Below are 26,325 nucleotides of genomic sequence, written 5' to 3'. Positions count from 1 at the left end.
CGCCCATCACCCCTGTGCTCGCTGACCTACACTAGTTCCAGTTAAATAACACCTTGATTTAAAAATCCTCATCCTTGTTTTCAAATCCCTCCTTGGCCTCCCTCCTCCCTACAATCTCCTCCAGCCCTAAAACCCTCCAATATTTCTTCATCATTCCTTTAATTCCAGCCTCTCCACCACAGGTGACCATACCTTCAGCTGCCTCGGCCCCAAGCTCTGGAATTCCCTTACTAAACCTCTCCACCTCATTTTCCTCCTTTAAGACATTCCTTAAAACCTACCTCTTTGACCAAGCTTTTAGACTATTGCCCTTATGTAGCTTGGTGTCATATTTTGTTTTATAATGCTCCTGTGAAGTGCCTTAGGACATTTTATTAAGTTAAAGGCGCTATATAAATTCAGGTTCTTTTATGATCACCCACCTGTCGACAATTCTCACACTCACCTGTCCTGACAGATACTGTACAGGGAAATAAACGTGAAAAATAAATTCCTCTCAAAATCTTCACAGTAGTTCAATGCAAAGAAAATGGAAATTTATTCAAAGTTTCACAGACTTGCAATTCAACACACCCACTACAGGCATATGGACACAACAATCATTTAAAACCAGTTATCCCACATTATTTCACAGTAAGACTGGCTGACTCTGTTCCACATTCAAGACAGTCTTGTATTGTTTCTGTTGGGCTGAATTTTGGTAATGCTGATTACAGATTTTGCAGTCTTGCAGATCTCAAAGACCTTCCCTTGGATCAGACCACTTCCCTTGACCAGGAGCCTGGTTGGATAGAATCAGTCTGCTTTCTCCTCTCCCCACCCTCTGCTTTCATGATTTCTTTAAATATTCTCAGCTGTTAATGTTAAGTTGCCACCTGCTGTGTCACTGTTTTGTCAGTTTTCTATTTTGTCCTTTTCTAGGGTGGCTCGACTCAAGAAAATAACAGCAGTTCAGACTGTGCCTAATGCACAGAAAGGGACATGGCAAATCCCCAATACCAACAGGAGGAGGCGCACTCTCGCTGTGTGTGCAGGTCTCTCTTTGCTTTGCTAGGGAGATCCCCATCCCAGAATGCTGCTGAGGAGGACAAGCCCCATGTCAGAATATTTCGCTCACCAGGAAGCATCAATACCTAAAAAGGTGTAAATTCCTTCAGAGAATAAAGCCGGATATAGGAGGCATAACCGGCATCACCTACACGATCACACCTCAACCTGTGCTCGATATCTGGAGTGGGGTAGGGGCACACTGACGATCACCACTCAGTTACAGGGAGGAAAAGTATCAAAATACACAATGTTTTTTTAAAAACTGATTCTGGGTTTCTTTCTTTTTTAAATGGGACACAATTAAATCATGTTATGCCAGAGACGCTTCCTCCTCTTCCACTCCCCAGTACCCTTCCCCGAGACTACCTCTGCACTCTGTTGAAGTCACAGAGGTGTCCAAGTTTTCTGCTGCGGTGACCCCTGAAGCTCTTTGTCCCTTCCTGTATTACTGGACCCAACCCATCAATTAGCAGCTCCAAGTCACAGAACGAAATGTCTTCACCAGATAGTGACAGGGTGTGGCTTATACACTGGTAATTTATAGCAGGGTTTTGTAGTGTGTTCATTAGCTTTTGTGGACGAGAAACGAAGGAAGCACATTCAAACTTAACAGTGTGGCCCAGCTCAGACTGCTCCTTGGCTTGTTCGCTTACATAACCCTTGATCAGCTGATTTCAACAGATCCCTGGCTGGGAGCTTGCTGTCTAGGTCCATCTGATGTCACAGCAATACATGGTGCTCAGGTGCTATGCTGTTATCTGTACTTGTCTCTACAGCCAGACAAGGAAGAGAATGACTGTGCTGTCCCCACAGATGAGGGCACTGACACTAAGCAGCATAGCAAGTTCACACCTGACTCTGTCAGTAGTACATGAAAACAGTGAAGGGCTATTGCAAGGACCTGCTGCCTCTACATGTCCCTAACAGGGACTGTAGTTATACAGTGCACACACATACTGAGTGGCAGAAAACTTCACCATAATGACGTAAATAACAGAGGATTCGAGTGACAAGAAACAATGAGTTATTCAAGGTCATCGACACTTAGCTCATCCTGGAAAATTAACTATTAAAATTCTGACCAGCGATAATTCTGCCAATTGCAGCACGAGGCTGATTCCTTAAAGAACAAGGACTCACTCAACAAAAACCCTGGCTCAGTAACTCTGCCATTTCTCTTCCGTGCAATGTATTTTGGGAAGGATGATCCCACCAACTGCCTTGTGTTCAGTTTTCCTGCAGAGAGACACTATGGTGCTGGCAGACTCTCTCACACATAACACAAGCAGGAGATGCAGTAAAATCCACTGGCCATGAAAATGAGATGCTGCATGCTGGGAGTTCTCAATTCAGCTCAAAATACAAGTATCAAACTAATTCTGGCCAACAAAGACTAGTGCTGTCAAGGGAGATCTGCAGAGCACAGCATTACATATGGTGCAGGAGTGAACCCTCTCGCAGTTTGTCCAATGAGGAGTCAATAGAATCTTCCAGGATTAATGTCAAAGTCAAAATGCCAGAGACAGTTGTTTATTATAAAAACATTAAAGTCAGCTCTGGTCTCATGGAGCAGGAATAAAGCCAACAAAATGGACTTAGGCTGATCCTCAAAGATTTGGCCTCTCACACTTAAAACTGCTGGTCATGTTGAATAAAACAGCAACAGTTATAGAAAGCAACACTCAAATACTGAGACAGAAATGTAATCCACGGATATTCAGTATTTAGGAAGGACAGACAAAAAGCAAAAGGCAGTGGAGTTGCATTGCTGGTTAAAGAGGAAATTAAGGCAATAGTGAGGAAGGATATTAGCTCTGACGATGTGGAATCTGTATGGGTAGAGCTGAGAAACACTAAGGGGCAAAAAACATTAGTTGGGGTTGTATATAGACCCCCAAACTGTAGTGGTGATGTTGGGAGTGGCATTAAACAGGAAATTAGAGATGCATGCTATAAAGGAACATCTGTAATTATGGGTGACTTTAATCTGCATATAGATTGGGCAAATCAAATTAGACACAATACTGTAGAGGAGGAATTCTTGGAGTGTATATGGGATGGTTTTCTGGACCAATACGTTGAGGAACCAACTAGAGAACAGGCCATCCTAGACTGGGTATTGTGTAATGAGAGAGGAATAATTGACAATCTAGTGGTGCGAGACCCCTTGTGGTCGAGCGACCATAATATGACAGAATTCTTCATCAAGATGGGGAGTGACGTAGTTACTTCTGACACAAGGGTCCTGAATTTTAATAAAGGAAACTACGAAGGTATGAGGCACGAGTTGGCTATGATGGATTGGGAAACGTTACTTAAAGGGATGACAGTGGATAGGCAATGGCAAACATTTAAAGAGCGCATGGATGAACTGCAACAATTGTTTATCCCTGTCTGGCGCAAAAGTAAAACGGGAAAGGTAGCCAAACCATGGCTTACAAGGGAAATTTGAGATAGCATTAGATCGAAGGAAGAGGCATAAAATTTGCCAGGAAAAACAACAGACCTGAGGATTGGGAGCAGTTTAGAATTCAGCAAAGGAGGACCAAGGGATTGATTAAGAAGGGGAAAATAGAGTACGAGAGCAAGTTTGCGGGGAACATAAAAACTGACTGTGAAAGTTTCTATAGGTATGTGAAGAGAAAAAGATTGGTGAAGATAAATGTAGGTCCCTTACAGTCAGAAACAGGGGAAATTATTATGGGGAATAAAGAAATGGCTGACCAACTAAATGCATACTTTGGTTTTGTCTTCACAAAGGAGGACACAAATATCATACTGTAAATGTTGGGGAACACAGGGCTTAGTGAGAGAGAGGATCTGAAAGAAATCAGTATTAGTAGAGAAATGGTGTTGGGGAAATTGATGGGATTGAAGGCCGATAAATCCCCAGGGCCTGATAATCTACATCCCAGAGTACTTAAGGAAGTGGCCCTAGAAATAGTGGATGCATTGGTGGTCATCTTCCAAGATTCTATAGACTCTGGAACAGTTCCTACAGATTGGAAGGTTGCTAATGTAACCCCACTATTTAAAAAGGGAGGTAGAGAAAACGCAGGGAATTCATTATCAAAGATTTTATAGCAGAGCACTTAGAGAACAGTGGTAGAATCGGGCAGAGTCTGCAATAGATTTACAAAAGGGAAATCATGCTTGACAAATCTACTAGAATTCTTCGAGGATGTAACTAGTAGAGTTGATGAGGGGGAGCCAGTGGATGTGGTTTATTTGGACTTTCAGAAGGCTTTCGACAAACTCCCACCTAAGAGATTAGCGTGTAAAATTAAAGTGCATGGGATTGGGGGTAGTGTATTCCGATGGATAGAAAATTGGTTGGCAGACAGGAAACAAAGAGTAGGGATAAATGGGTCTTTTGCCGAATGGCAGTGACTAGTGGAGTACCGCAGGGATCAGTGCTAGGTCCCCAGCTATTCACAATATACATTCATGATTTAGATGAGGGAACTAAATGTAATATCTCCAAATTTGCAGATGACACAAAACTGGGTGGGAGGGTGAGTTGTGAGGAGGATGCAGAGAGGCTTCAGGGTGATTTGGACAGGTTGAGTGAGTGGGCTAATGCATGGCAGATGCAGTATAATGTGGATAAATGTGAGGTTATCCACTTTGGTAGCAAAAACAGGAAGGCAGATTATCATCTGAACTATAAACTGAGAGAGGGGAATATGCAATGAGACCTGGGTGTTCTCGTACACCAGTCGCTGAAGGTAAGCATGCAGGTTCAACAGGTGGTAAAAAAGGCAAATGGTATGTTGGCCTTCATAGCGAGAGGATTCGAGTACAGGAGCAGGGATGTCTTGCTGCAATTATACAGGGTCTTGGTGAGGCCACACCTGGAATATTGTGTGCAGTTTTGGTCTCCTTATCTGAGGAAGGATGTTCTTGCTATAGAGGGAGTGCAGTGAAGGTTTACCAGACTGATTCCTGGGATGGTGGGACTGACGTGTGAGGAGATATCAAGTTGGTTAGAATTATATTCGCTGGAGTTCAGAAGAGTGAGGGGGGATCTCATAGAAACCTATAAAATTCTAACAGGACTCGACAGGGTAGATGCAGGAAGGATGTTCCCAATGGTGGGGAGTCTAGAACCAGGGGTCATAGTGTAAGGATATGGAATAAACCTTTCAGGACTGAGATGAGGAGAAATTTCTTTACCCAGAGAGTGGTGAGCCTGTGGAATTCGCTACCACAGAAAGTAGTTGAGGCCAAAACATTGTATGTTTACAAGAAGGAGTTAGATATAGCTCTTGGGTCTAAAGGGATCAAAGGATATGGGGAGAAAGCGGGAACAGGTTACTGAGTTGGATGATCAGCCATGATCACAATGAATGGCGGAGCAGGCTCGAAGGGCCGAATGGCCCACTCCTGCTCCTATTTTCTATGTTATTCTATGTTAAACATCACGTGGCAGATACAGCACATCAGATGGAATGGACAGGCAGATAAATAATCAGGAGACAGCTTAACAAACGTCCCAATCCTTAACAGCCGAGGATGAAGGGCAGCAATGGTCCTGGGACAGTGGGAATTCCTTTAAGGCAGGACACGGTTAGGCGAGATTGGGAAATGGGTACTTGTGGATAAGGATAAGAGTAGTCCTCGGGTGAACGTGCTAAATTGGGGGAAGGCTAATTATAACAATATTAGGCAGGAACTGAAGAATTTAGATTGGGGGCGGCTGTTTGAGGGTAAATCAACATCTGACATGTGGGAGTCCTTCAAATGTCAGTTGATTAGAATCCAGGACTGGCATGTTCCTGTGAGGAAGAAGGATAAGTTTGGAAAGTTTCGGGAACCTTGGATAACGAGGGATATTGTGAGCCTAGTCAAAAAGAAAAAGGAAGCATTTGTAAGGGCTAGAAGGCTGGGAACAGACAAAGCCCTTGAGAAATATAAAGGAGTCAGGAGGGCTAAAAGGGGTCATGAAAAGTCATTGGCAAACAGGATTAAGGGGAATCCCAAGGCTTTTTATAAGCATATGAAGAGCAAGAGGGTAGCCAGGGAAAGGGTTGGTCCACTCAAGGACTGAGAAGGAAATCTATGCGTGGAGCCAGAGGAAATGGGCGAGGTACTAAATGAGTACTTTGCATCAGTATTCACCAAAGAGAAGGACTTGGTGGATGATGAGTCTCGGGAAGGGAGTGTAGATAGTCTGGGTCATGTCGTTATCAAAAAAGAGGTGTTGGATGTCTTGAAAAGCATTAAGGTAGATAAGTCCCCAGGGCCTGATGGGATCTACCCCAGAATACAGAGGGAGGCAAGGGAAGAAATTGCTGGGGCCTTGACAGAAATCTTTGTATCCTCATTGGCTACAGGTGAGGTCCCAGAGGACTGGAGAATAGCCAATGTTGTTCCTCTGTTTAAGAAGGGTAGCAAGGATAATGCAGGAAATTATAGACCAGTGAGCCTTACGTCAATGGTAGGGAAATTATTAGAGAGGATTCTTCGGGACAGGATTTACTCCCATATGGAAACAAATGTACTTATTAGCGCAAGGCAGCATGGTTTTGTGAAGGGAAGGTTGTGTCTCACTAACTTGATCGAGTTTTTTGAGGAAGTGACGAAGATGATTGATGAAGGAAGGGCAGTGGATGTTGTCTATATGGATTTCAGTAAAGCCTTTGATAAGGTCCCTCATGACAGACTGGTACAAAAGGTGAGGTCACACGAGATCAGGAGTGAGCTGGCAAGATGGATACAGAACTGGCTCGGTCATAGAAGACAGAGGGTAGCAGTGGAAGGGTGCTTTTCTGAATGGAGGGCTGTGACCAGTGGTGTTCCGCAGGGATCAGTGCTGGGACCTTTACTGTTTGTAGTATATATAAATGATTTGGAGGAAAATGTAGCTGGTCTCATTAGTAAGTTTGCGGACGACACAAAGGTTGGTGGAGTTGCGGATAGTGATGAGGATTGTCAGAGGATACAGCAGGATATAGATCGGTTGGAGACTTGGATGGAGAAATGGCAGATAGAGTTTAATCCGGATAAATGTGAGGTAATGCATTTTGGAAGATCTAATACAGGTGGGAAGTATTCAGTAAATGGCAGAACCCATAGGAGTATTGACAGGCAGAGAGATCTGGGCGTACAGGTCCACAGGTCACTGACAGTGGCAATGCAGGTGGATAAGGTAGTCAAGAAGGTATACGGCATGCTTGCCTTCATCAGTCGGGGCATAGAGTATAAAAATTGGCAAGTCATGCTGCAGCTGTACAGAACCTTAGTTAGGCCACACTTGGAATATTGCGTGCAATTCTGGTCGCCACACTACCAGAAGGACGTGGAGGCTTTGGAGAGGGTACAGAAGAGGTTTACCAGGATGTTGCCTGATCTGGAGGGCATTAGCTATGAGGAGTGGTTGGATAAACTTGGATTGTTTTCACTGGAACGACGGAGGTGGAGGGGCGACATGATAGAGGTTTACAAAGTTATGAGTGGCATGGACAGAGTGGATAGTCAGAAGCTTTTTCCCAGGGTGCAAGAGTCAGTTACTAGGGGACATGGGTTTAAGGTGCGAGGGGCAAAGTTTAGAGGGGATGTGCGAGGCAAGTTCTTTACACAGAGGGTGGTGAGTGCCTGGAACTTGCTGCCGTGGGAGGTGGTGAAAGCAGGTACGATAGCGACGTTTAAGAGGCATCTTGACAAATACATGAATAGGATGGGAATAGAGGGATACGGACCCCGGAAGTGCAGAAGGTTTTAGTTTAGGCAGGCATCAAGATCAGCGCAGGCTTGGAGGGCCGAATGGCCTGTTCCTGTGCTGTACTGTTCTTTGTTCTCTTTGGGAGCCTCACATTAAACTCAAGCACTGAAAGGGGAGTTTATGTGATCCACTCTGAGTCTTCAGTTTTTGTATAAATGATACCTGGTGGGAAATCATTACTTGATCAACATTTAAACTACACTGAGAGGTTACTGAGTTTGCATCTTCGCGGTATTGTGAAACCGGGGCCTCAGTTGCCTGCTGGATACAAGAACATCTCAAGGTGACGGCCTCCGCACACTCCAAGTTACAGTCCCACATCCTAGAAGCACAGTGACCATGATGCTGGGACAGAAGAGATCCAGAGCTTCAGAGACTCGACAGTGGAAAAAACAAGTTAATGTGCTTGAGAAATTAATCTGCTCTTTGTCAAGATCGTACAAAACTAGGGGATTGTTTAATGAAAATGGCCACATGCTCATTTCCCGTATCCAAGAGTTAATCCCAGTCCCAATCCAGCCAGTGTAAACAGACACTCATTACAGACATACAAAACATCACACACACAGAGACACACAGACACAGTCACACACTTAAGCACAGAGGCAGAAATCCCGTGACATGGAACAGAGACCGAGTGGTAGATTCATATTTTCCATGGTTCAGTCCAGGCTGACATGCCAATGTGCTCCTCACCATCTTTACAGCTTATGTTCCACTCAAAAATACTCTGCATCATCCCTTCCCTCAAGAGGGTTTAACATAGCTGGATTGTAGCTGCGGATCCAATACTGTGGTCTGTTCACTCATGTTAAACAGATGCACTCAACTAATGCAATGTCAATCGTGTCACTCCACCAGCACAGTGCACTATAAACAACTAGTGGCCACGCAGCAGAATGGACAACTCGCTGTAAAGTAAGTCGGATTCATTGGCACATCCATCCCATGTAACCATAGTAACAGTGATGACCTCACTCCCTGGTGCAAGAAGCAGGTTCGAAGGACAGTAGCTGAAGATGCAGGCTCCTGGCTGCTCCTTGTTGAAAACATCGTGTCTCACAATTCACTCCACCGTCATCTGTTCAATGTGGTCACAAAGCAACTTGTACTGCTCTGCAAATACAAATACAAGAGCAAGAAATTGGTTAGTCCAAAATCCTGCTCATCAAACACTCCCAGGACAGGTACAGTATGGGGGTTAGATACAGAGTAAAGCTCCCTCTACACTGTCCCCATCAAACACGCCCCAGGACAGGTACAGCACGGCGGTTAGATACAGAGTAAAGCTCCCTCTGCACTGTCCCCATCAAACACTCCCAGGACAGGTACAGCACTGGGATTGGCTGGGCAATTTGGAGCACTTCCTGCCTGCAATCAGGGGGAGCAGCTGCACCTGTGCTGCAGCAATTGCAGAGTGGAGACTGCAGTAACTGGAGAGAGGTGAATGCAGAGTGGAGAAAGGAGACTGCAGAGTGGATTAAAACCATCAAGGAAGGCTGCAATTGTTCTGGAGAGGTGGGTGTCAGGGCACCTGAAAGACTCTAAATGTGAACTGTTTGGGGGAGGGAGAAGAGGCTGGAAGACTTGGGTGGGGCTGCCAAATCCAGTAGGGGGCTCCTGTATTTGTATTGGTGTTTGCACACAGGGAGCTCCCTCCCCACCCCAACTGCCTGCTCGGGACAGCTGGAGTTGCCCGGGTGAAGACTTTCTTGTTAAAATCAGAAGAGGAGAGTACCGGGCGGCTCCAGCCGTCCCGGGCGAAGAAGCCTCCCCCAACTGGAAGACTACAAATAGTTTTGGACTAATTGTGATAAAGGTGCTCCAACTGGCAGTTGGAACAAACATCCTTTTCAGCCTTTCTCTCCCTTCCGCCACCCAGTCGCCTCAGTCACCTATCCTCCCCTTTTCCTTTACCTTCCTACCCCTATCCTCCTCTACTCCCACTCCATTTTGTTTAAAGTTTGCTTTTTTTTGTTTCAACTGTGTAAATTTGCTTTGTTTCTTGGGGGTGGAAGTGGCTCTTGGACCCCATGGCAAGCCCTCCTTCGCCGGTGGCGGGGCCTTCCTGTACATATGCTGCTGTGGCTGCTGTAGCTGCACCTGTTGCCCCGTCACCGTTTGCATTAATAACATCGAAGCATGGGGTCAAGAGCTACGTCCACCCGAACATGACGATAGAGGCATGTGTGAAAGCAATGGCCGAGGTTGTCGGCCCTTCGGCCATTGTTGCAGCCTCTAAAATGTACGGGAAGGCAGTGTTATTCCTGAAGACCGAGCGTGCGGTGTCCCTGGCTCTGAACAAGGGGCTCACCGTGGGCGGGACCTTTCTGCCAGTGGATCACTGGAGGCCACTGCGCAAAGGCTCATTCTATCCAATGTCCCGCCCTTCATTCCTGGTGAGCTCCTCCTTCCCCACCTGCACCACCTGGGGGAGGTAAAGACGGGGCTCACCCCAGTCCCGCTCGGTCTTCGGGAGAACAGCCTACGGCATGTGTACTCCTTCCGCCGCCAGCTATTCATGCAGCTGGCGCGGGAGGAGGTTACAGAGGGCCATTTCAATGTAGAGTTCCAGGGGACGGCCTACCGTGTCTTCTGGACCTTGGACAGGGTGCGGTGCCATGTTTGTAAGGGGGTGGGGCATGTTCGTAAGAACTGCCCCAACTTCCCGGCTGCCAACTCCAACACGATGGCCCAGGGTGGCGCCGCTGCACCTCCTCCCACCCCCCCCTACACCTCCACCAGATACCATTCAGTCGGTACCGGAGGCTGTGGTTTTCACGGCCTCCAGCAGGGAGGGCGGTGCCCGTCCAAGTGGAAGGAAGGCGCAGAGGAAAAATAAACGTCGAGAGGTGCATCCCCTGGACACCGTGACACAACCCGAGTCTGAGCTCAGCCCAAGACCCGATCTCGGGGAGGCCACTTGCCCCAGGGCTGGGCTCAGGCCCAGGGTGAATAAAAAAAAAAGTGCGGAGGCCTCTGATGGCATGGAGGTCTCTGAGCCTCCGCACCCAACTGGGAAAAAGAGGAGAAGGCACCCCTCCACAGATGTAAGACAGGGTCCTGAGGTGCGGGGCCCATCTGTTAGAGGGGAGCTGTCTCCTGTTTCGGGTCCCCAGTTTTCCCCAACCACCACCAAAGCTACAAAGTCTGGGCAGGAGCTCTCTATGCCTCAGGATGGAGGGGAGGGGGAGGCCCCTGTACATGAGGCCCCTCCTGAAGGAGTAAGTGCAGCCCTGCCTGCGGTGGGGGAGCCTGGGGATGCCGCCCATTCTGCCACTGCCACTGGGTCGGGTGCCCTGAGTGGAGGGGAGGGCGAGGCCCCAAAGGGTAGGCCCTCCCTGCTGGAGTCCTCCACCGACCAGGAGACACCCGACCTGGTTGCAATTGAAAATGTTGTCCCTGTTGCTGGGCCTGTGCGTGCTGGCGGAGTGGGAGATGGCCTCCTCTCTCCGCATCGGCTGGATTTCCGGAGTCGGAACTTCCGTCTGCCCTGGACCGCTCATTGGCCTGGGGACGGAGGTGGAGGGGAGTCCTGAACCGCTGGCGTCCACAGGCTGTAGCTTCACAGTAGAACCCAGAGAGGACTCCTCCGCCATCGATCCTGGGGGTGGGATCGTGACGGAGGCGGGACCAGCTGGCGCGGCCGGGACGTCCGCCCCACAGTGTGTGGTGGGTGTGTCGACTGCTGGCGGTGACGACCCGGAGGAGGATGGGGACTCGGTGTGGGGCACAGAGGACGACCTTGATTCCATCGCCAGTGAGGTGGTGGAGTCCCTCGTGCCTCCCACCGAGTCTCCTCTCATCCCCACGGCAGAACTCCGGGATTTCCTCGCGGCTTGCAGGGGTTGCCGCAATAAAGTTCAGCTGGCCCTCGGCCGTTGGTCGAGACTGGCGCTGATCATCCAGTCCCTCTGTGCCGCCCTCAAGAAAGCGGGCAAGGCCGCGGGCATGAAACTGGTTGAGAGGCGCCGATTTAATGCGTTCCTCAATGGGTTGCTGGGGGAGTGGAGGGCCAGGTGCACTTCCACTCCTTCCTCACAGTGAGGTGTTGGTGACGGGTTTTAAGTACCTTTGACATGAAGATAACCATAGCCAGCCTCAACATCAACGGCAGCAGGGGGTCTCACCGCAGATTTCACAATCTCTCAGTCCTCAGGGAAGGGAGATATGCGGTGAGCTTTCTGCAGGAAACCCACACTGTTCCGGGAGATGAAGCCACCTGGCTCCTGGAGTGGCAGCGTGGGGTCTACATGAGTCACCTCACCCCTATTTCTAGTGGGGTGGCTATCTTGTTGGCCCCGACTTTTCAGCCGGAGATCTTGGGGGTCAAGGAGCTAGTGCCGGGCCGCTTGCTCCACCTTGCCGTTCGCCTGGGTAGCGTGCCGCTCCACCTTTTGAACGTGTACGCGCCAAGGCCCGGCGCGTTGCAAGCGCGCTTCTTTGAAGAAGTGTCCGCTCTCTTGAGCTCCATCGATAGCGGCGAGTGCATCAACCTCGGGGTGGATTTTAACGCACCCTCGAGGTGGGGGATCGCTCCAGTCCCCAGCGCGGCCAAGAGTCGGTGGAGAAGTTGAGGGAATTGATCAGCTCCCTTAACTTGGTGGACGTCTGGCGGAATCTCCATCCCGACTCCAGCGACTTCACGTGGAGGTCTGGAGGAGGAGGGTCGCGAATCGACCGCCTCTACTTTTCGCAGGCGTACGTCTCCCGCGTCTCGGCGGCCTTCATGCAGCTGGTGCCGTGCTCGGACCACCACCTGGTGTGGGCGGAGTTCATTCCGCTCCGCACGCGGGCGGGGTCTGCGTACTGGCACTTTAACAACCGGCTGCTGAAGGACGAGCGATTCCGGGACTTGTTCTGTCGATTCTGGGCCGACTGGAGAAATAAGCAGGGGGGCTTCCCCTCCTTAAGGCTATGGTGGGATGTGGGCAAGACTCACATCCGCGTCTTCTGTCAGGAGTACGCGAAAGGGTCGACCAAGAGGCAGGAAGCCGAGATCGGGCGCCTAGAGAGGGAGGTGCTCGACTTGGAGTCCCGTCTCCGTCATGTTGTCGCGGACCCGTCCCTGTGGCAGGCGTACAAAGAGAAGAAGGGCGTGCTGAGGGACCTGCAGCTCATAGGGTCCCGAAGCGCGTACGTGAGGTCGCGGATCCAGATCCTGGATGATTGGGACCGCGCCTCACCCTTCTTCTACTCGCTGGAAAAATGGCGGGGAGTCCGTAAGCAGCTCGTCGAGCTGCTGGCCGACGACAGATCCTCCTTCACGGATCCGGAGAGAATGGGCCTCCTGGTCCATACTTATTATAGTGCGTTGTTCTCTCCGGATCCATCCAGCGAGGAGGCGCGCAGAGTTTTGTTGGAGGACCTGCCGCAGGTCAGCCCGGAGCCGCCGAAGGATTGGAGGCTCCGCTCACGTTGGCGGAGCTGACTGGCGCCCTCCATCAGCTCTCGAGGGGCAAATCCCCGGGGCTGGATGGGTTGACCGTGGAGTTCCTCAGGGCGTTCTGGGATGTCCTGGGGGATGATTACGTGCGAGTCCTGGGGGAAAGCTTGGCGACTGGGGAGATGCCCCTCTTGTGGCGCAAGGCGGTCATCGTCCTGCTGCCGAAGAGGGGTGATCTCCACCTGCTTCAAAACTGGCGTCCAGTCTCCCTCCTCAGCACGGATAATAAGATCTTTGCCCGGGCTATGTTTACCCACCTGGGCTCCATGTTGGCCCACATGATCCACCCCGACCAGTCCTACACGGTCCCGGGCCGGTCCATCCAGTACAACATCCACCTGGTCCGGGACCTGATCCATCTTTCCCAGAGGACTGGTCAGTCGGTCGCCTTTCCTTCCCTCGATCAGGAGAAGGCGTTCGACAGGGTGGATCACGAATACCTTTTCGAGACTCTGCGCGCTTTCGGACTCGGGCCGCATTTTGTGGCCCGGGTCTGACTTTTATACGCCGCCGCAGAGTGTCTAGTCAAGGTTAACGGGTCCTTGACGGCGCCCCTTCGCTTTGGGAGAGGAGTGCGTCAGGGATGCCCCATGTCCGGCCAATTGTATACCATCTGCGTGGAGCCCTTCCTGTGCCTGCTTCGCAGGAGGTTGACGGGTTTGGCTCTGCACGAGCCGGCCATGCGGGTCGTCCTCTCGACTTACGCCGACGACGTGCTCCTCGCGGTCACAGATCCCGTTGACTTGCGGAGGATGCGCGACTGCCAGCAGGCCTTTTCTGCCGCGTTCTCTGCGAGGATCAATTTTAAGAAATGTTCCGGACTCCTGGTGGGTCAGTGGCGGGTGGACTCCCTGCTGGAGAAGTTGACATCTTTTGAGTGGAGCACCACGCACCTCCTCTATCTGGGAGTTCCCCTTAGCCCCGCTGAAGAAGCCTGGCCGGCAACTGGCAGGAGTTGGAGGCGAAAGTCACCGCTCGGCTGGGGCGCTGGACAGGACTGCTCCGAGTGCTTTCCTACAGGGGCCGAGCGCTGGTCATAAAGCAACTGGTAGCCTCCATGCTGTGGTACCGGTTGGTCACTTTGGCTCCGCCCCCTGCATTTGCCACCAAGATCAAGAAGAAACTCGTCAATTTCTTCTGGGGCAAGAGGAAACACTGGGTCTCTGCCACGGTCCTGAGTCTCCCGATTGAGGAGGGCGGCCAGTCGCTGGTGTGCGTCCGCACCCAGGCTGCGACTCTCCGCCTTCGGACCCTGCAGAGATACCTGTATGTCGAGCGTCCTCCCAGATGGAGTGTGTTGGCGACGTATTTTTTCCGCCAATGTCACCGCCTTCAAGACGACACACAGCTCCCGGTGGAGTCCGTTAGCCGCGCCTCTCTGAGGGAGTTGCCTGTCTTTTACCGGGATCTATTCCGAGTCTGGAACATGGTCACCTCCAGTCAGGGCGCTCCCCCGCCGGCGGAGGAGAGCGCCTCGACTGTCCGGGCGGCCGACTCCGGGGCCAGTCCGGCGGGCGGAGGAGTAGCCGAAACCCCCGGGACGCCCCTCACTGCGGGTGGCGAGGGGGCTCGGGAGTGCAGAGTGCTCCCGGCTGAGCTGACCCCCGCTCGGCTGGAACTGCTCATCGGGGACCCAGGCCCCGAAACCCGCCTCGGGAGCCGGTCCTGCACAACCCGAGCCGCCTCTCGGAAATGCCCTCCGTGCCATTCCAATCGGCGCGGAGGGGCTTCCTGTACGGGCTGCTCCTGCACACTCTCCACTTCCTCGCCCTCATCAGACCGCTGGACACTCCCTGGCGGTCCACGTTGCCATCTGGCGGTGAGGGGAAACATCGATGGAGGTCTCTCTACGCGGAAGTCTTCCCCCTTTACATCGGGGACCTGGCGTGGTGGGTGTTTGCACAGGGCAGTCCCGTGCAATAGACTTTTAAGTAGGTCACGGACTCCCAGGCCGCCTGTACTTTCTGCGGCCTGGACGAGTCCGCGTTTCACATATATATGGAGTGTGCGAGGTTGCAGTCCCTATTTGAGTATCTGAAGGGGCTGCTCCTCAAGTTCTGGCTGCACTTCAGTCCCACGCTCTTGATCTTTGGGCACCCGGTACAGAGGGGCGTGGGCCAGGAAGAGGATCTCGTCGGTCTGCTCCTGGGCCTGGCCAAGGTGGCAATTCACAGATCCAGGCTGTGGGCCGTCGGGGGGGTCCGTCCTCCCAGATTGCCTGCCCCTCTTCCGCGGTTACGTTGGCGCCCGGGTGTCCCTGGAGAGGGAGCATGCGGTGTCCGCTGGCACGCTTGAGGCCTTCCGCGACCGGTGGGCACCACAGGGACTGGAGTGAATCATCGACACCGAGAATGGCGACGCAGTGGCGCAGTGGTTAGCACCGCAGCCTCACAGCTCCAGCGACCCGGGTTCAATTCTGGGTACTGCCTGTGTGGAGTTTGCAAGTTCTCCCTGTGTCTGCGTGGGTTTCCTCCGGGTGCTCCGGTTTCCTCCCACAGCCAAAGACTTGCAGGTTGATAGGTAAATTGGCCATTATAAATTGCCCCTAGTATAGGTAGGTGGTAGGGGAATATAGGGACAGGTGGGGATGTGGTAGGAATATGGGATTAATGTAGGATTGGTATAAATGGGTGGTTGATGGTCAGCACAGACTCGGTGGGCCGAAGGGTCTGTTTCAGTGCTGTAGCTCAAAAAAAAAATGGCATTTTAATTTGAGCTTTGGTTTATTTTTCTGTTTTAATAAAGTTATTTTTGTAAATATGTATATCAAGAGGGCCTTAGGAATAAAGGCCCCCTCAAAACAAAAAAGGGGGTTAGATACAGAGTAAAGCTCCCTCTACACTGTCCCCATCAAACACTCCCTGGACAGGTACAGTACGGGATTAGATACAGAGTAAAGCTCCCTCTACACTGTCCTAATAACCCAACATCAGCTTCATCTTCTGTGTGCATCTCACTTTTACTTCTCTGTCTTTGATCAGATCGCCAAATTAAGAGTTCCAATTTGAGCAGTTGGATTCAGAACAAAAACCACTTCCATCCCATCAGTCTGAACAGGATTAAGACACAGGTACCAGAGCTGGAAGAGCAGTGCAGCCCAGAATCAAATCAGTCCATGTCCCCAGCCCGCCTGGTGTCCCTCACCTTGGTTCAGGTTCCCGATCACTGATTGCTTCTTCAGGAAGTCGCTGCACAGATTCTTGCTCAGTCCGAAAGCCAACATGTTGTGTGTGAAAGTCCTGCGGCAGAGAAAAGAGAAAACTGACAACAGCAGCAGGTTTTAACTCAGAGTCTGACAATATTCTGACACACAAACCACCCACCATCCCCCACCACCCACCCCTTCCGAAACATGCACACACACACACCACGAGAACCTGCACATTTCTCCAGCTCATGTGCAGCTCTTACCCGAGTTGCCCGAAGGCGATATTCTCATTAAATCGATGGCTGTCGTCCCGCTCCTCTGCGGTCATGTGGCACCACTTCTCTCTGTTAGGGTGGAATTAACAATTTAAATCCAGTGTTAACCCGATTAGAGACAGCTCAGTGGGTGAAGCAGCCTAAGCTCCCTCCTCCACTTCGCCCAGGGGCCAATATTAACGCCCCACCCCCCGCCCCCAAAGCAGGGGGAGACCGTCAGGCAGGGGGGTTTGAAATACAACCTGTTCCTTTCAATGCCATCATGCCATTCTTAGTGTGTTTTGGAGTGGCAGCAGGAAACTTCTTCATCGTATTTAAAACTATTTCTCAGTGTAGACAGAGTTTGATCGGTTGAGCTTTCCACTGCTCAGAAAATCCAGCAGCAAAATAGAGATGGGAGCAGCAGCTCCAGCAGGTAAGTGCATTTCCAGCACTGCTTGTGGGCCACGAGGAGCAGGAGAGCTTCTCTCAGCACCCCCCGGTCCAGCTTTTCTCTCAGCAACACCCGCTCCAGCTTTTCTCTCAGCACCCCCCGGTCCAGCTTTTCCCTCAGCACCCACCGGTCCAGCTTTTCCCTCAGCACCCCCCGGTCCAGCTTTTCCCTCAGCACCCCCCGGTCCAGCTTTTCTCTCAGCACCCCCCGGTCCAGCTTTTCTCTCAGCACCCCCCGGTCCAGCTTTTCTCTCAGCACCCCCCGGTCCAGCTTTTCTCTCAGCACCCCCCGGTCCAGCTTTTCTCTCAGCACCCCCCGGTCCAGCTTTTCTCTCAGCAGCCCCCTGGTCCAGCTTTTCCCTCAGCACCCCCCGGTCCAGCTTTTCTCTCAGCACCCCCCGGTCCAGCTTTTCTCTCAGCACCCCCCGGTCCAGCTTTTCTCTCAGCACCCCCCGGTCCAGCTTTTCTCTCAGCAGCCCCCTGGTCCAGCTTTTCCCTCAGCACCCCCCGGTCCAGCTTTTCTCTCAGCACCCCCCGGTCCAGCTTTTCTCTCAGCACCCCCCGGTCCAGCTTTTCTCTCAGCACCCCCCGGTCCAGCTTTTCTCTCAGCACCCCCCGGTCCAGCTTTTCTCTCAGCACCCCCCGGTCCAGCTTTTCTCTCAGCACCCCCCGGTCCAGCTTTTCTCTCAGCACCCCCCGGTCCAGCTTTTCTCTCAGCACCCCCCGGTCCAGCTTTTCTCTCAGCACCCCCCGGTCCAGCTTTTCTCTCAGCACCCCCCGGTCCAGCTTTTCTCTCAGCACCCCCCGGTCCAGCTTTTCTCTCAGCACCCCCCGGTCCAGCTTTTCTCTCAGCAGCCCCCGGTCCAGCTTTTCTCTCAGCAGCCCCCGGTCCAGCTTTTCTCTCAGCACCCCCCGGTCCAGCTTTTCTCTCAGCACCCCCCGGTCCAGCTTTTCTCTCAGTACCCCCCGGTCCAGCTTTTCTCTCAGCAGCCCCCGGTCCAGCTTTTCTCTCAGTACCCCCCATCAAGCCCTCTCCTCACTGTTGAACCCCCCTCCATTCCTGTGACCCCCATGTTTCACCCTCCTTTCCCACGATCAAGCAAAACCTCCCCCACGCTGCCACTTTGCCCTCCCTCCTGATTGCCAGTCCCAGGCTGCAGCTTCCAGTCATTGGTTCTTGCAGCCAGTGGTCAGTCAGCTGGTCAATATGGCTATCTGACAGGGAACATCCTACTATTAAATTCCACCGGACTTTCACGTCCCCAGAATTTCTATGTCCTTCCCCCGACATTTCTTTTCTGTAAATATCTCAGCCCAAGGAACTGGGGCTCCATTATTTACATTAACCTTGTATCCCATTTCTCTGTACCAGGCTTTCTCTGTAAATAATGAAGTTTTATTAACAGAGCCTGGGTCATATTCACCATCCAAACTCTTCCGATGTTTCGGCAGGTAAATATACCAATCGGTGTCACTGATCCAGACAGCAGAGATTCCTCTGATGAAGGGTCACTGACCTGAAACGTTAACTCTGCTTCTCTCTCCACAGATGCTACCAGACCTGCTGAGTGTTTCCAGCATTTCTTGTTTTCACTCCTGTCTCTATCACTGCTTGGTGTTTCGCAAACTGATCTCAGCCACGACAAAACAGGGACTGGGGGAGGAGTTGCAATTAATCAACCATGGATCCAGCTCTGGATGATCATCCAGTGAAAGCAGTGAGACACTAAACACCCTCTCATTGTCACACAAGCATCAGCACTCAGTGCGGTTTACCAGCTTCTCCTAATTACAACATATTCTATGTCAGTACTTTGCCCTGGCCGCGTTTGATTACGAGCAAGAAAAGGAAGTATTAAAGCCCATGCAATAAGTGCGAACAATAAATCAGCCTGTCCTGTACCTGGTAGTTGGTGATCGCTTCCTGCGCTCACAGTGAACAGCGTCAAAGAAGGCAGCATTCCAAAACCTCAGGGTGTGCCTGACAGACAGGAGAGAAGTCAGTCAGCCAATCAGTCTGGACAGGACAAACTCACCTACAATGCTGCAGGGATTGAAAGAGAAACTGGAGATACAGTTACTGATTGTGAATGCTGGGAAACCTGAAACAAAACAGAAAAAGTGCTGTAAATATTCAGCAGGTCTGGCCGCATCTGTGAAGAGAGAAACAGAGTTAACGTTTCAGGTCTGTGACCGTTCATTAGAAATGGCAAAAGTTAGTCTGGAGCAAGTGAAAGGGGGGGGGGGGGGGGGTGGAATGAACAAAAGGGAAGGTCTGTGATAGGGTGAAAGGCAGGAGAGATGAAATAACAAAAGATTTCATGGTACAAGGCCAAGGAGAGTTGTAATGAGACAAGTAAAGAAACAAAAGATGTGTCTGGATGAGGTGTGAATGGCAGGATAGCAGTCGTCCGAACACAAAGTAAAAGGATTAAGAAAGAAACGGGGGTGGGGGGGGGGGAACAAGCCAGCAAAAAAAACATGAAAATCGAAAAAAGTAGGGGCAGAGATTATAACCTAAAATTGTTGAACTCAATGTTGAATCCAGAAGGCAGTACAGTGTAACGTGCATCTTTTGACTGGGCACTTGAGCCTTCCGGACTCGACATTGAGTTCAATAATTTTAGAATATAATCTCTGCCCCCATTTTTTTTCTATTTTTGTTTTCCTCTTCCCCCACTCCCCTCATTTCTTTCATAATCCCTTTACTTTGTGTTCAGATGGCTGTTCTATTTACACGGTGTAGTGGTAATGTTACTGAACTAGTAATCAAGACACCCAGGCTTATGCCCTGGGGACACAGGTTCAAACCCCATCACAGCAGCTGGTGGAATTTAAGTTAAATTATTTAGTTAAAAATCTGGAATTGAAAGCTAGTCTCAGTAATGGGGTCACAAAGCTATTATCGATTCTTGTAAAAACCTATCTGGTTCACTAATGTCCTTTAGGGAAGGAAATCTGCTGTCTTTACCCAGTCTGACCTACATGTGACTCCGGACACACAGCAATATGGTTGACTTTTAACTACCCTTTGAAATAGCCTAGCGAGCCACTCAGTTCTCAAGGCAATTAGGGATGGGCAACAAATGCTGGCCATGAAAGAATATTTAAAAATCCAGACACTTCCTTTGTTTTTTCACTTGTCCCATTACCACTCCCTTTGGCTTTGTACCATGAAACCTTTTGTTATTTCATCTCTCCTGCCTTTCACCCTATCACAGACCTTCCCTTTTATTCTTCTTCCCCTCCCCTTTCACTTGCTCAAAGCCGATTACATTTCTAACTTTTGCCAGTTCTGATGAAAGGTCACAGATCTGAAATGTTAACACTATTTTTCTCTCCACAGATGCTGCCTGAACTGCTGAGTATTTCCAGCACTTCCTGTTTTTATTTCAGATTTCCAGCATCTGCAGTATTTTGCTTTTATTTCTCTTTCAGCTGCTGGCTGATCTGTGGAGTGCCACAGGGATCAATCTTGAGACTTCAACTAGTCACCATATTTATTAATGTCTTAGATGAAGAGATAGAGAGCCACATATCCAACTTTATCAATGATACAAAGATAGGCACCATTGTCAGCAATCTAGATGGAAGCATAAAAATACAAAGAGATATTGATAGATTAAGTAAATGGGCAAAACTGTGGCAAATGGATTTCAATTTTGCCAAATGTGAGGTCATCCACTTTGAACCTAAAATGGATAGAACAGGGTTCTTTCTAAAAGGTGGAAAACATGAAACATTGAAGGTCTAAAGAGACTTGGGGGCCATGTATTCAGATCATTAAAACGTCACCAACAGGTACAGAAAATAATCAAAAAGGCTAATGGAATGCTGGCCTTTAAATCTAGAGGACTATTCTAGTCTACAAAGGGGTAGAAGTCATGCTCAGCTGTACAAAGCCCTGGTTGGACCAGACCTGGAGTTACTGTGAGCAGTTCCAGGCACCACACCTTAGGAAGGATATACTGCCCTTACCGGGAGTGCAGTAAAGATTTACCAGAATAATCCTTGGAGTCCAGGAATCAAAGGGTGATTTGATCAAAGTTTTCAAGAGATTAAAGGGAACAGACAGGGTAGATGGAGAGAAACTATTTCTGCTGGCTGGGGAGTCTAGGAATGAGGGCAGAGTATAAAAATTAGAGCCATACCTTTCAGAAGTGAAATTAGGAAACACTTCTACATACAAAGGATGGTAGAAGTTTGGAACTCTCTTCTGCAAAGAGCAATTGATGCGAGATCAATTGTACACTTTAAATCTGAGATTGATAGATTTTTGTTAACCAAAGGTATTAAGCAATATAGGGAAAAAGTGGGTTTATGGAGTACGTCACAAATCAGTCCTGATCTCACTGAATGGCAGAACAGATTCAAAGGGCTAAATAGCCTCCTCCTGTTCATATATGCCTGCTATTTGACCACTGATCAATCCCACACTGTTCTGTTAACATGGTAGAAGAGGAGGTGTGGGACCAATTAGGGAACAAAGGGAGATTTACGCATGGAAGCGGAGGCTATGGCTGAGGTACTAAGTGAATACTCTGTAGCTGTCTTGCTGCCAAAGTAATAGTAAAAGAGGAGGTAGTTGAGATACTAGATGGGCTAAAAATTGATAAGGAGAAGATATTAGATAGGTTGGCTGTACTTAAAGTTGATAAGTCACCAGGAACGGATGAGATGCATCCAAGGACACTGAGGGAAGTAAGGATGGAAATTGCAGAGGCACTGGCCATAGCCTTCCAATCATCCTAAGATACAGAGGTGGTGCCAGAGAACTGGAGAATTGCAACTGTTATGCTTTAGTTCAAAAAGGGTGGAAGGTTAAGCAATTATAGGTCAGTCAGTTTAACCTCGGTGGTGGGAAACTTTTAGAAACGATAATCCAGGTCAAATTTATCAATCACTTGGACAAATCCAGCATGGATTTGTTAAAAGCAAAGGTGTTAAACTAATTTGATTGAGTTTTTGATGGGACAACGAAGATGGTTGATGAAGGTGATACAGTTGGTGTACATGACTTTCCAAAGGCATTTGATAAAGTGCCACATAACAGGCTTGTCAGCAAAGTTAAATCCCATGGAATAAAAGGGAAGGTGACCCCATGGATACAAAGATGCCTGAGTGACAGGAAAAAGAGTAGTGGTGAATGGTTGTTTTTCAGACTGGTGGAAGGTAGATTCTGCAGTAGCCAGTGTTAGGACCACTGCTTTTCTTGAGATATAACTTGGGTGTACAGGGCACAATTTCAAAATTTGCAGATGACACAAAACTTGGACGTTTTGTGAACTGTGAGGAGGATAGTGAAAGCCTTCCAAGAGGACACAGACAGGCTGGTGGAATTGGCGGACAGGTGGGAGATGAAATTTTATGAAGTGTGAAGTGATACATTTTGGTAGGAAGAACGAGAAAAGGCAATACAGAATAAAAGATACAATTCTAAAGGGGGTGCAGGAGCAGAGGGACCTGGCTGTATATTTGCACAAATCGATGAAGGTGACAGAGCAGGTTGAGAAAGTGGTTAATAAGGCATACGGGATCCTGGGCTTTATAGAGGCATGGAGTACAAAAGCAGGGACGTTACGGTGAACCTTTATAAAACTCTGGCTCAACCTCAACTGAAGTATTGTGTCCAATTCTGGGCACCATACATTAGGAATGATGTGATTGCATTGGAACAGGTGCAGAAAAGATTGATGAGAATGGTTCCAGAGATGAGGGATTCAGCTACATGGATAGGCTGGAGATATTGGGGCTGTTCTCCTTTGATGAGAGAAAGCTGAGAGGTGATTTCCTTTTCCTTTCCTTTTTGGCCTCCTTGTCTCGAGAGACAATGGGTCAGCGCCTGGAGTGGCTATAAAGGCCAAGTCTAGAGTGACAGACTCTTCCACAGGTGCTGCAGATAAAATTGTTTGTCGGGGCTGTTTCACAGTTGGCTCTCCCCTTGCGCTTCTGTCTCTTTTCCTGCCAACTCTTCTCTTCAACTGTCTCTTCGACTCGCCTCTCTTTAGCCGCCTTTATGCCTGTCCACCAGCTCTGGCGATCACTGGCAACTGGCTCCCACAACTTGTGGTCAATGTCACAGAACTTCATGTCGCGTTTGCAGCCGTCTTTAATGCAGAGATATGGACGGCTGGTGGGTCTGATACCAGTGACGAGCTCGCTGTACAATGTGTCCTTGGGGATCCTGCTATCTTCCATGTGGCTCACATGGCCAAGCCATCTCAAGCGCCGCTGGCTCAGTAGGGTGTATATGCTGTGGATATTGGCCACCTTGAAGACTTCTGCGTTGGAGATACGGTCCTGCCACCTGATGCCAAGGATTCTCCGGAGGCAGCGAAGATGGAATGAATTGAGACGTCGCACTTGGCTGATATACATTGTCCAGGCCTCGCTGCCGTAGAGCAAGATACTGAGGACACAGGCTTGATACACTCGGACTTTTGTGTTCCGTGTCAGTGCGCCATTTTCCCACACTCTCTTGGCCAGTCTGGACATAGCAGCAGATGCCTTTCAAACAGTAGATAGCGAGAAACTGTTTCCATTGGCAGAGGGGTTGAAAACCAGGGGACACTGATTTAAGATGACTGGCAAAAAAACCAATGGCGACAAGAGGAATTTTTTTTTTTACACTGAGTGTTTAGGATCTGGAATGCACTGTCTGAGAGTGTGGTGGAGGCAGGTTCAGTGAGTGTTTAGGATCTGGAATGCACTGTCTGAGAGTGTGGTGGAGGCAGGTTCAGGGTGTGTTTAGGATCTAGAACGCACTGTCTGAGAGTGTGGTGGAGGCGGGTTCAGTGAGTGTTTAGGATCTGGAATGCACTGTCTGAGAGTGTGGTGGAGGCAGATTCAGTGAGTGTTTAGGATCTGGAATGCACTGTCTGAGAGTGTGGTGGAGGCAGATTCAGTGAGTGTTTAGGATCTGGAATGCACTGTCTGAGAGTGCGGTGGAGGCAGGTTCAGTGAGTATTTAGGATCTGGAATGCACTGCCTGAGAGTGTGGTGGAGGCAGGTTCAGTGAGTGTTTAGGATCTGGAATGCACTGCCTGAGAGTGTGGTGGAGGCAGGTTCAGTGAGTGTTTAGGATCTGGAATGCACTGCCTGAGAGTGTGGTGGAGGCAGGTTCAGTGAGTGTTTAGGATCTGGAATGCACTGTCAGAGTGTGGTGGAGGCAGGTTCAGTGAGTGTTTAGGATCTGGAATGCACTGCCTGAGAGTGTGGTGGAGGCAGGTTCAGTGAGTGTTTAGGATCTGGAATGCACTGTCTGAGAGTGCGGTGGAGGCAGGTTCAGTGAGTGTTTAGGATCTGGAATGCACTGCCTGAGAGTGTGGTGGAGGCAGGTTCAGTGAGTGTTTAGGATCTGGAATGCACTGCCTGAGAGTGTGGTGGAGGCAGGTTCAGTGAGTGTTTAGGATCTGGAATGCACTGCCTGAGAGTGTGGTGGAGGCAGGTTCAGTGAGTGTTTAGGATCTGGAATGCACTGTCAGAGTGTGGTGGAGGCAGGTTCAGTGAGTGTTTAGGATCTGGAATGCACTGCCTGAGAGTGTGGTGGAGGCAGGTTCAGTGAGTGTTTAGGATCTGGAATGCACTGCCTGAGAGTGTGGTGGAGGCAGGTTCAGTGAGTGTTTAGGATCTGGAATGCACTGTCTGAGCGTGTGGTGGAGGCAGGTTCAGTGAGTGTTTAGGATCTGGAATGCACTGCCTGAGAGTGTGGTGGAGGCAGGTTCAGTGAGTGTTTAGGATCTGGAATGCACTGCCTGAGAGTGTGGTGGAGGCAGGTTCAGTGAGTGTTTAGGATCTGGAATGCACTGTCAGAGTGTGGTGGAGGCAGGTTCAGTGAGTGTTTAGGATCTGGAATGCACTGTCTGAGAGTGTGGTGGAGGCAGGTTCAGTGAGTGTTTAGGATCTGGAATGCACTGCCTGAGAGTGTGGTGGAGGCAGGTTCTATTGTGGTTTTCAAAAGGGAATTGGATAATTATCTGAAGAAAAACAAATTGCAGGGCTAAGGGGAAAGGGTGGGGGTGGCGGAGTGGGATTAGGCGAGTTGCTCTTGCAGAGAGCAGGTAAGGACACGATGAGCCAAATGACATCCTTCTGCATTGAAACCATTCTATGATTATAAGTACCAGGCTTTATCGCTGTCATTCTTGACACCACACTGCTGCATGATAGTCTGACTGTGTAGCAATGGCTATTGAGCCATGCCTGAACCATCCTATTCAATTCTCACCAGAATCTCTGCTCCCCCACCCGATTCACCAGTGGGTAATCTGCTGAGCTGAGCTTCAAACTCCACATCTGCCCTGTCGTCCTGTTTGCACCTCCAAAGCATCGCCTCTACCCTAAACTCAATTAAACCATCATCCACACTGCTGACTTATCCAAGAACCTCCTGCTGCTTTCGCTACAGAAGTTCCAACTCGAACAGTCCTATCCCGTACTTACACCCACTCGCCCATCACCCTGTTCTCACTGATCTGCACTGGGCCTCCATCAAATCTCTCGCAGCCTCTCGCATCACTGAACCTCCTCCAGCCTTACTCATACCCTCTCCTGTTCTTACTCGGCCGTAAGTTCCCCATTAGAACAAAGAAAATTACAGCACAGGAACAGGCCCTTCGGCCCTCCAAGCCTGCGCCGATCCAGATCCTCTATCTAAACATGTCGCCTATTTTCTAAGGGTCTGTATCTCTTTTCTTCCTGCCCATTCACGTATCTGTCTAGATACATCTTAAAAAGATGCTATCGTGCCCATGTCTACCACCTCCGCTGGCAACGCGTTTCCAGGCACCCACCACCCTCTGCGTAAAGAACTTTCCACGCATATCCCCCCTAAACTTTTCCCCTCTCACTTTGAACTCGTGTCCTCTAGTAATTGAATCCCCCACTCTGGGAAAAAGCTTCTTGCTATCCACCCTGTCTATACCTCTCATGATTTTATACACCTCAATCAGGTCCCCCCCTCAACCTCCGCCTTTCTAATGAAAATAATCCTAATCTACTCAACCTCTCTTCATAGCTAGCGCCCCTCCATACCAGGCAACATCCTGGTGAACCTCCTCTGCACCCTCTCCAAAGCATCCACATCCTTTTGGTAATGTGCCGACCAGAAACTGCACGCAGTATTCCAAATGTGGCCGAACCAAAGTCCTTATACAACTGTAACATGACCTGCCAACCCTTGTACTCAATCCCCCGTCCGATGAAGGAAAGCATGCCGTATGCCTTCTTGACCACTTTATTGACCTGCGTA

The 26,325-nt window shown here is 49.8% G+C and overlaps 2 protein-coding genes across 6 annotated transcripts in view; one reads left to right on the top strand and one right to left on the bottom strand.

Moving 5' to 3' along the window:
- Positions 1 to 1,316, top strand: part of LOC137378679 (uncharacterized) — a 48,635-nt gene extending 47,319 nt beyond the window's left edge. Inside the window, exon 10 of the mRNA XM_068049001.1 lies at positions 922 to 1,316. The gene's annotated coding sequence lies outside the window, so the exon portion shown is untranslated. The remainder of the gene's footprint in view (positions 1 to 921) is intronic.
- LOC137378680 (uncharacterized protein KIAA0513-like) overlaps positions 1 to 26,325 on the bottom strand; it is a 215,786-nt gene that overhangs the window by 65,168 nt on the left and 124,293 nt on the right. For 4 of the 5 annotated variants that reach the window (XM_068049002.1, XM_068049003.1, XM_068049005.1 and 1 more), the window contains 4 exons: positions 18,979 to 19,056; positions 16,632 to 16,712; positions 16,365 to 16,459; positions 518 to 8,890 (listed from right to left, as the gene is read on the bottom strand). In XM_068049002.1, the coding sequence (XP_067905103.1) occupies positions 8,841 to 8,890; positions 16,365 to 16,459; positions 16,632 to 16,712; positions 18,979 to 19,056 (304 nt within the window). In that variant the 3' untranslated portion in view covers positions 518 to 8,840. Of the gene's footprint in view, positions 1 to 517; positions 8,891 to 16,364; positions 16,460 to 16,631; positions 16,713 to 18,978; positions 19,057 to 26,325 lie in introns of those variants that run through there. The other variant, XM_068049011.1, reaches the window with a different exon arrangement.

This window comes from Heterodontus francisci, chromosome 17 (genome assembly GCF_036365525.1).
Source record: "Heterodontus francisci isolate sHetFra1 chromosome 17, sHetFra1.hap1, whole genome shotgun sequence".
Lineage (NCBI taxonomy): Eukaryota > Metazoa > Chordata > Chondrichthyes > Heterodontiformes > Heterodontidae > Heterodontus > Heterodontus francisci.
This window is presented reverse-complemented; position numbering and strand designations above follow the sequence as displayed.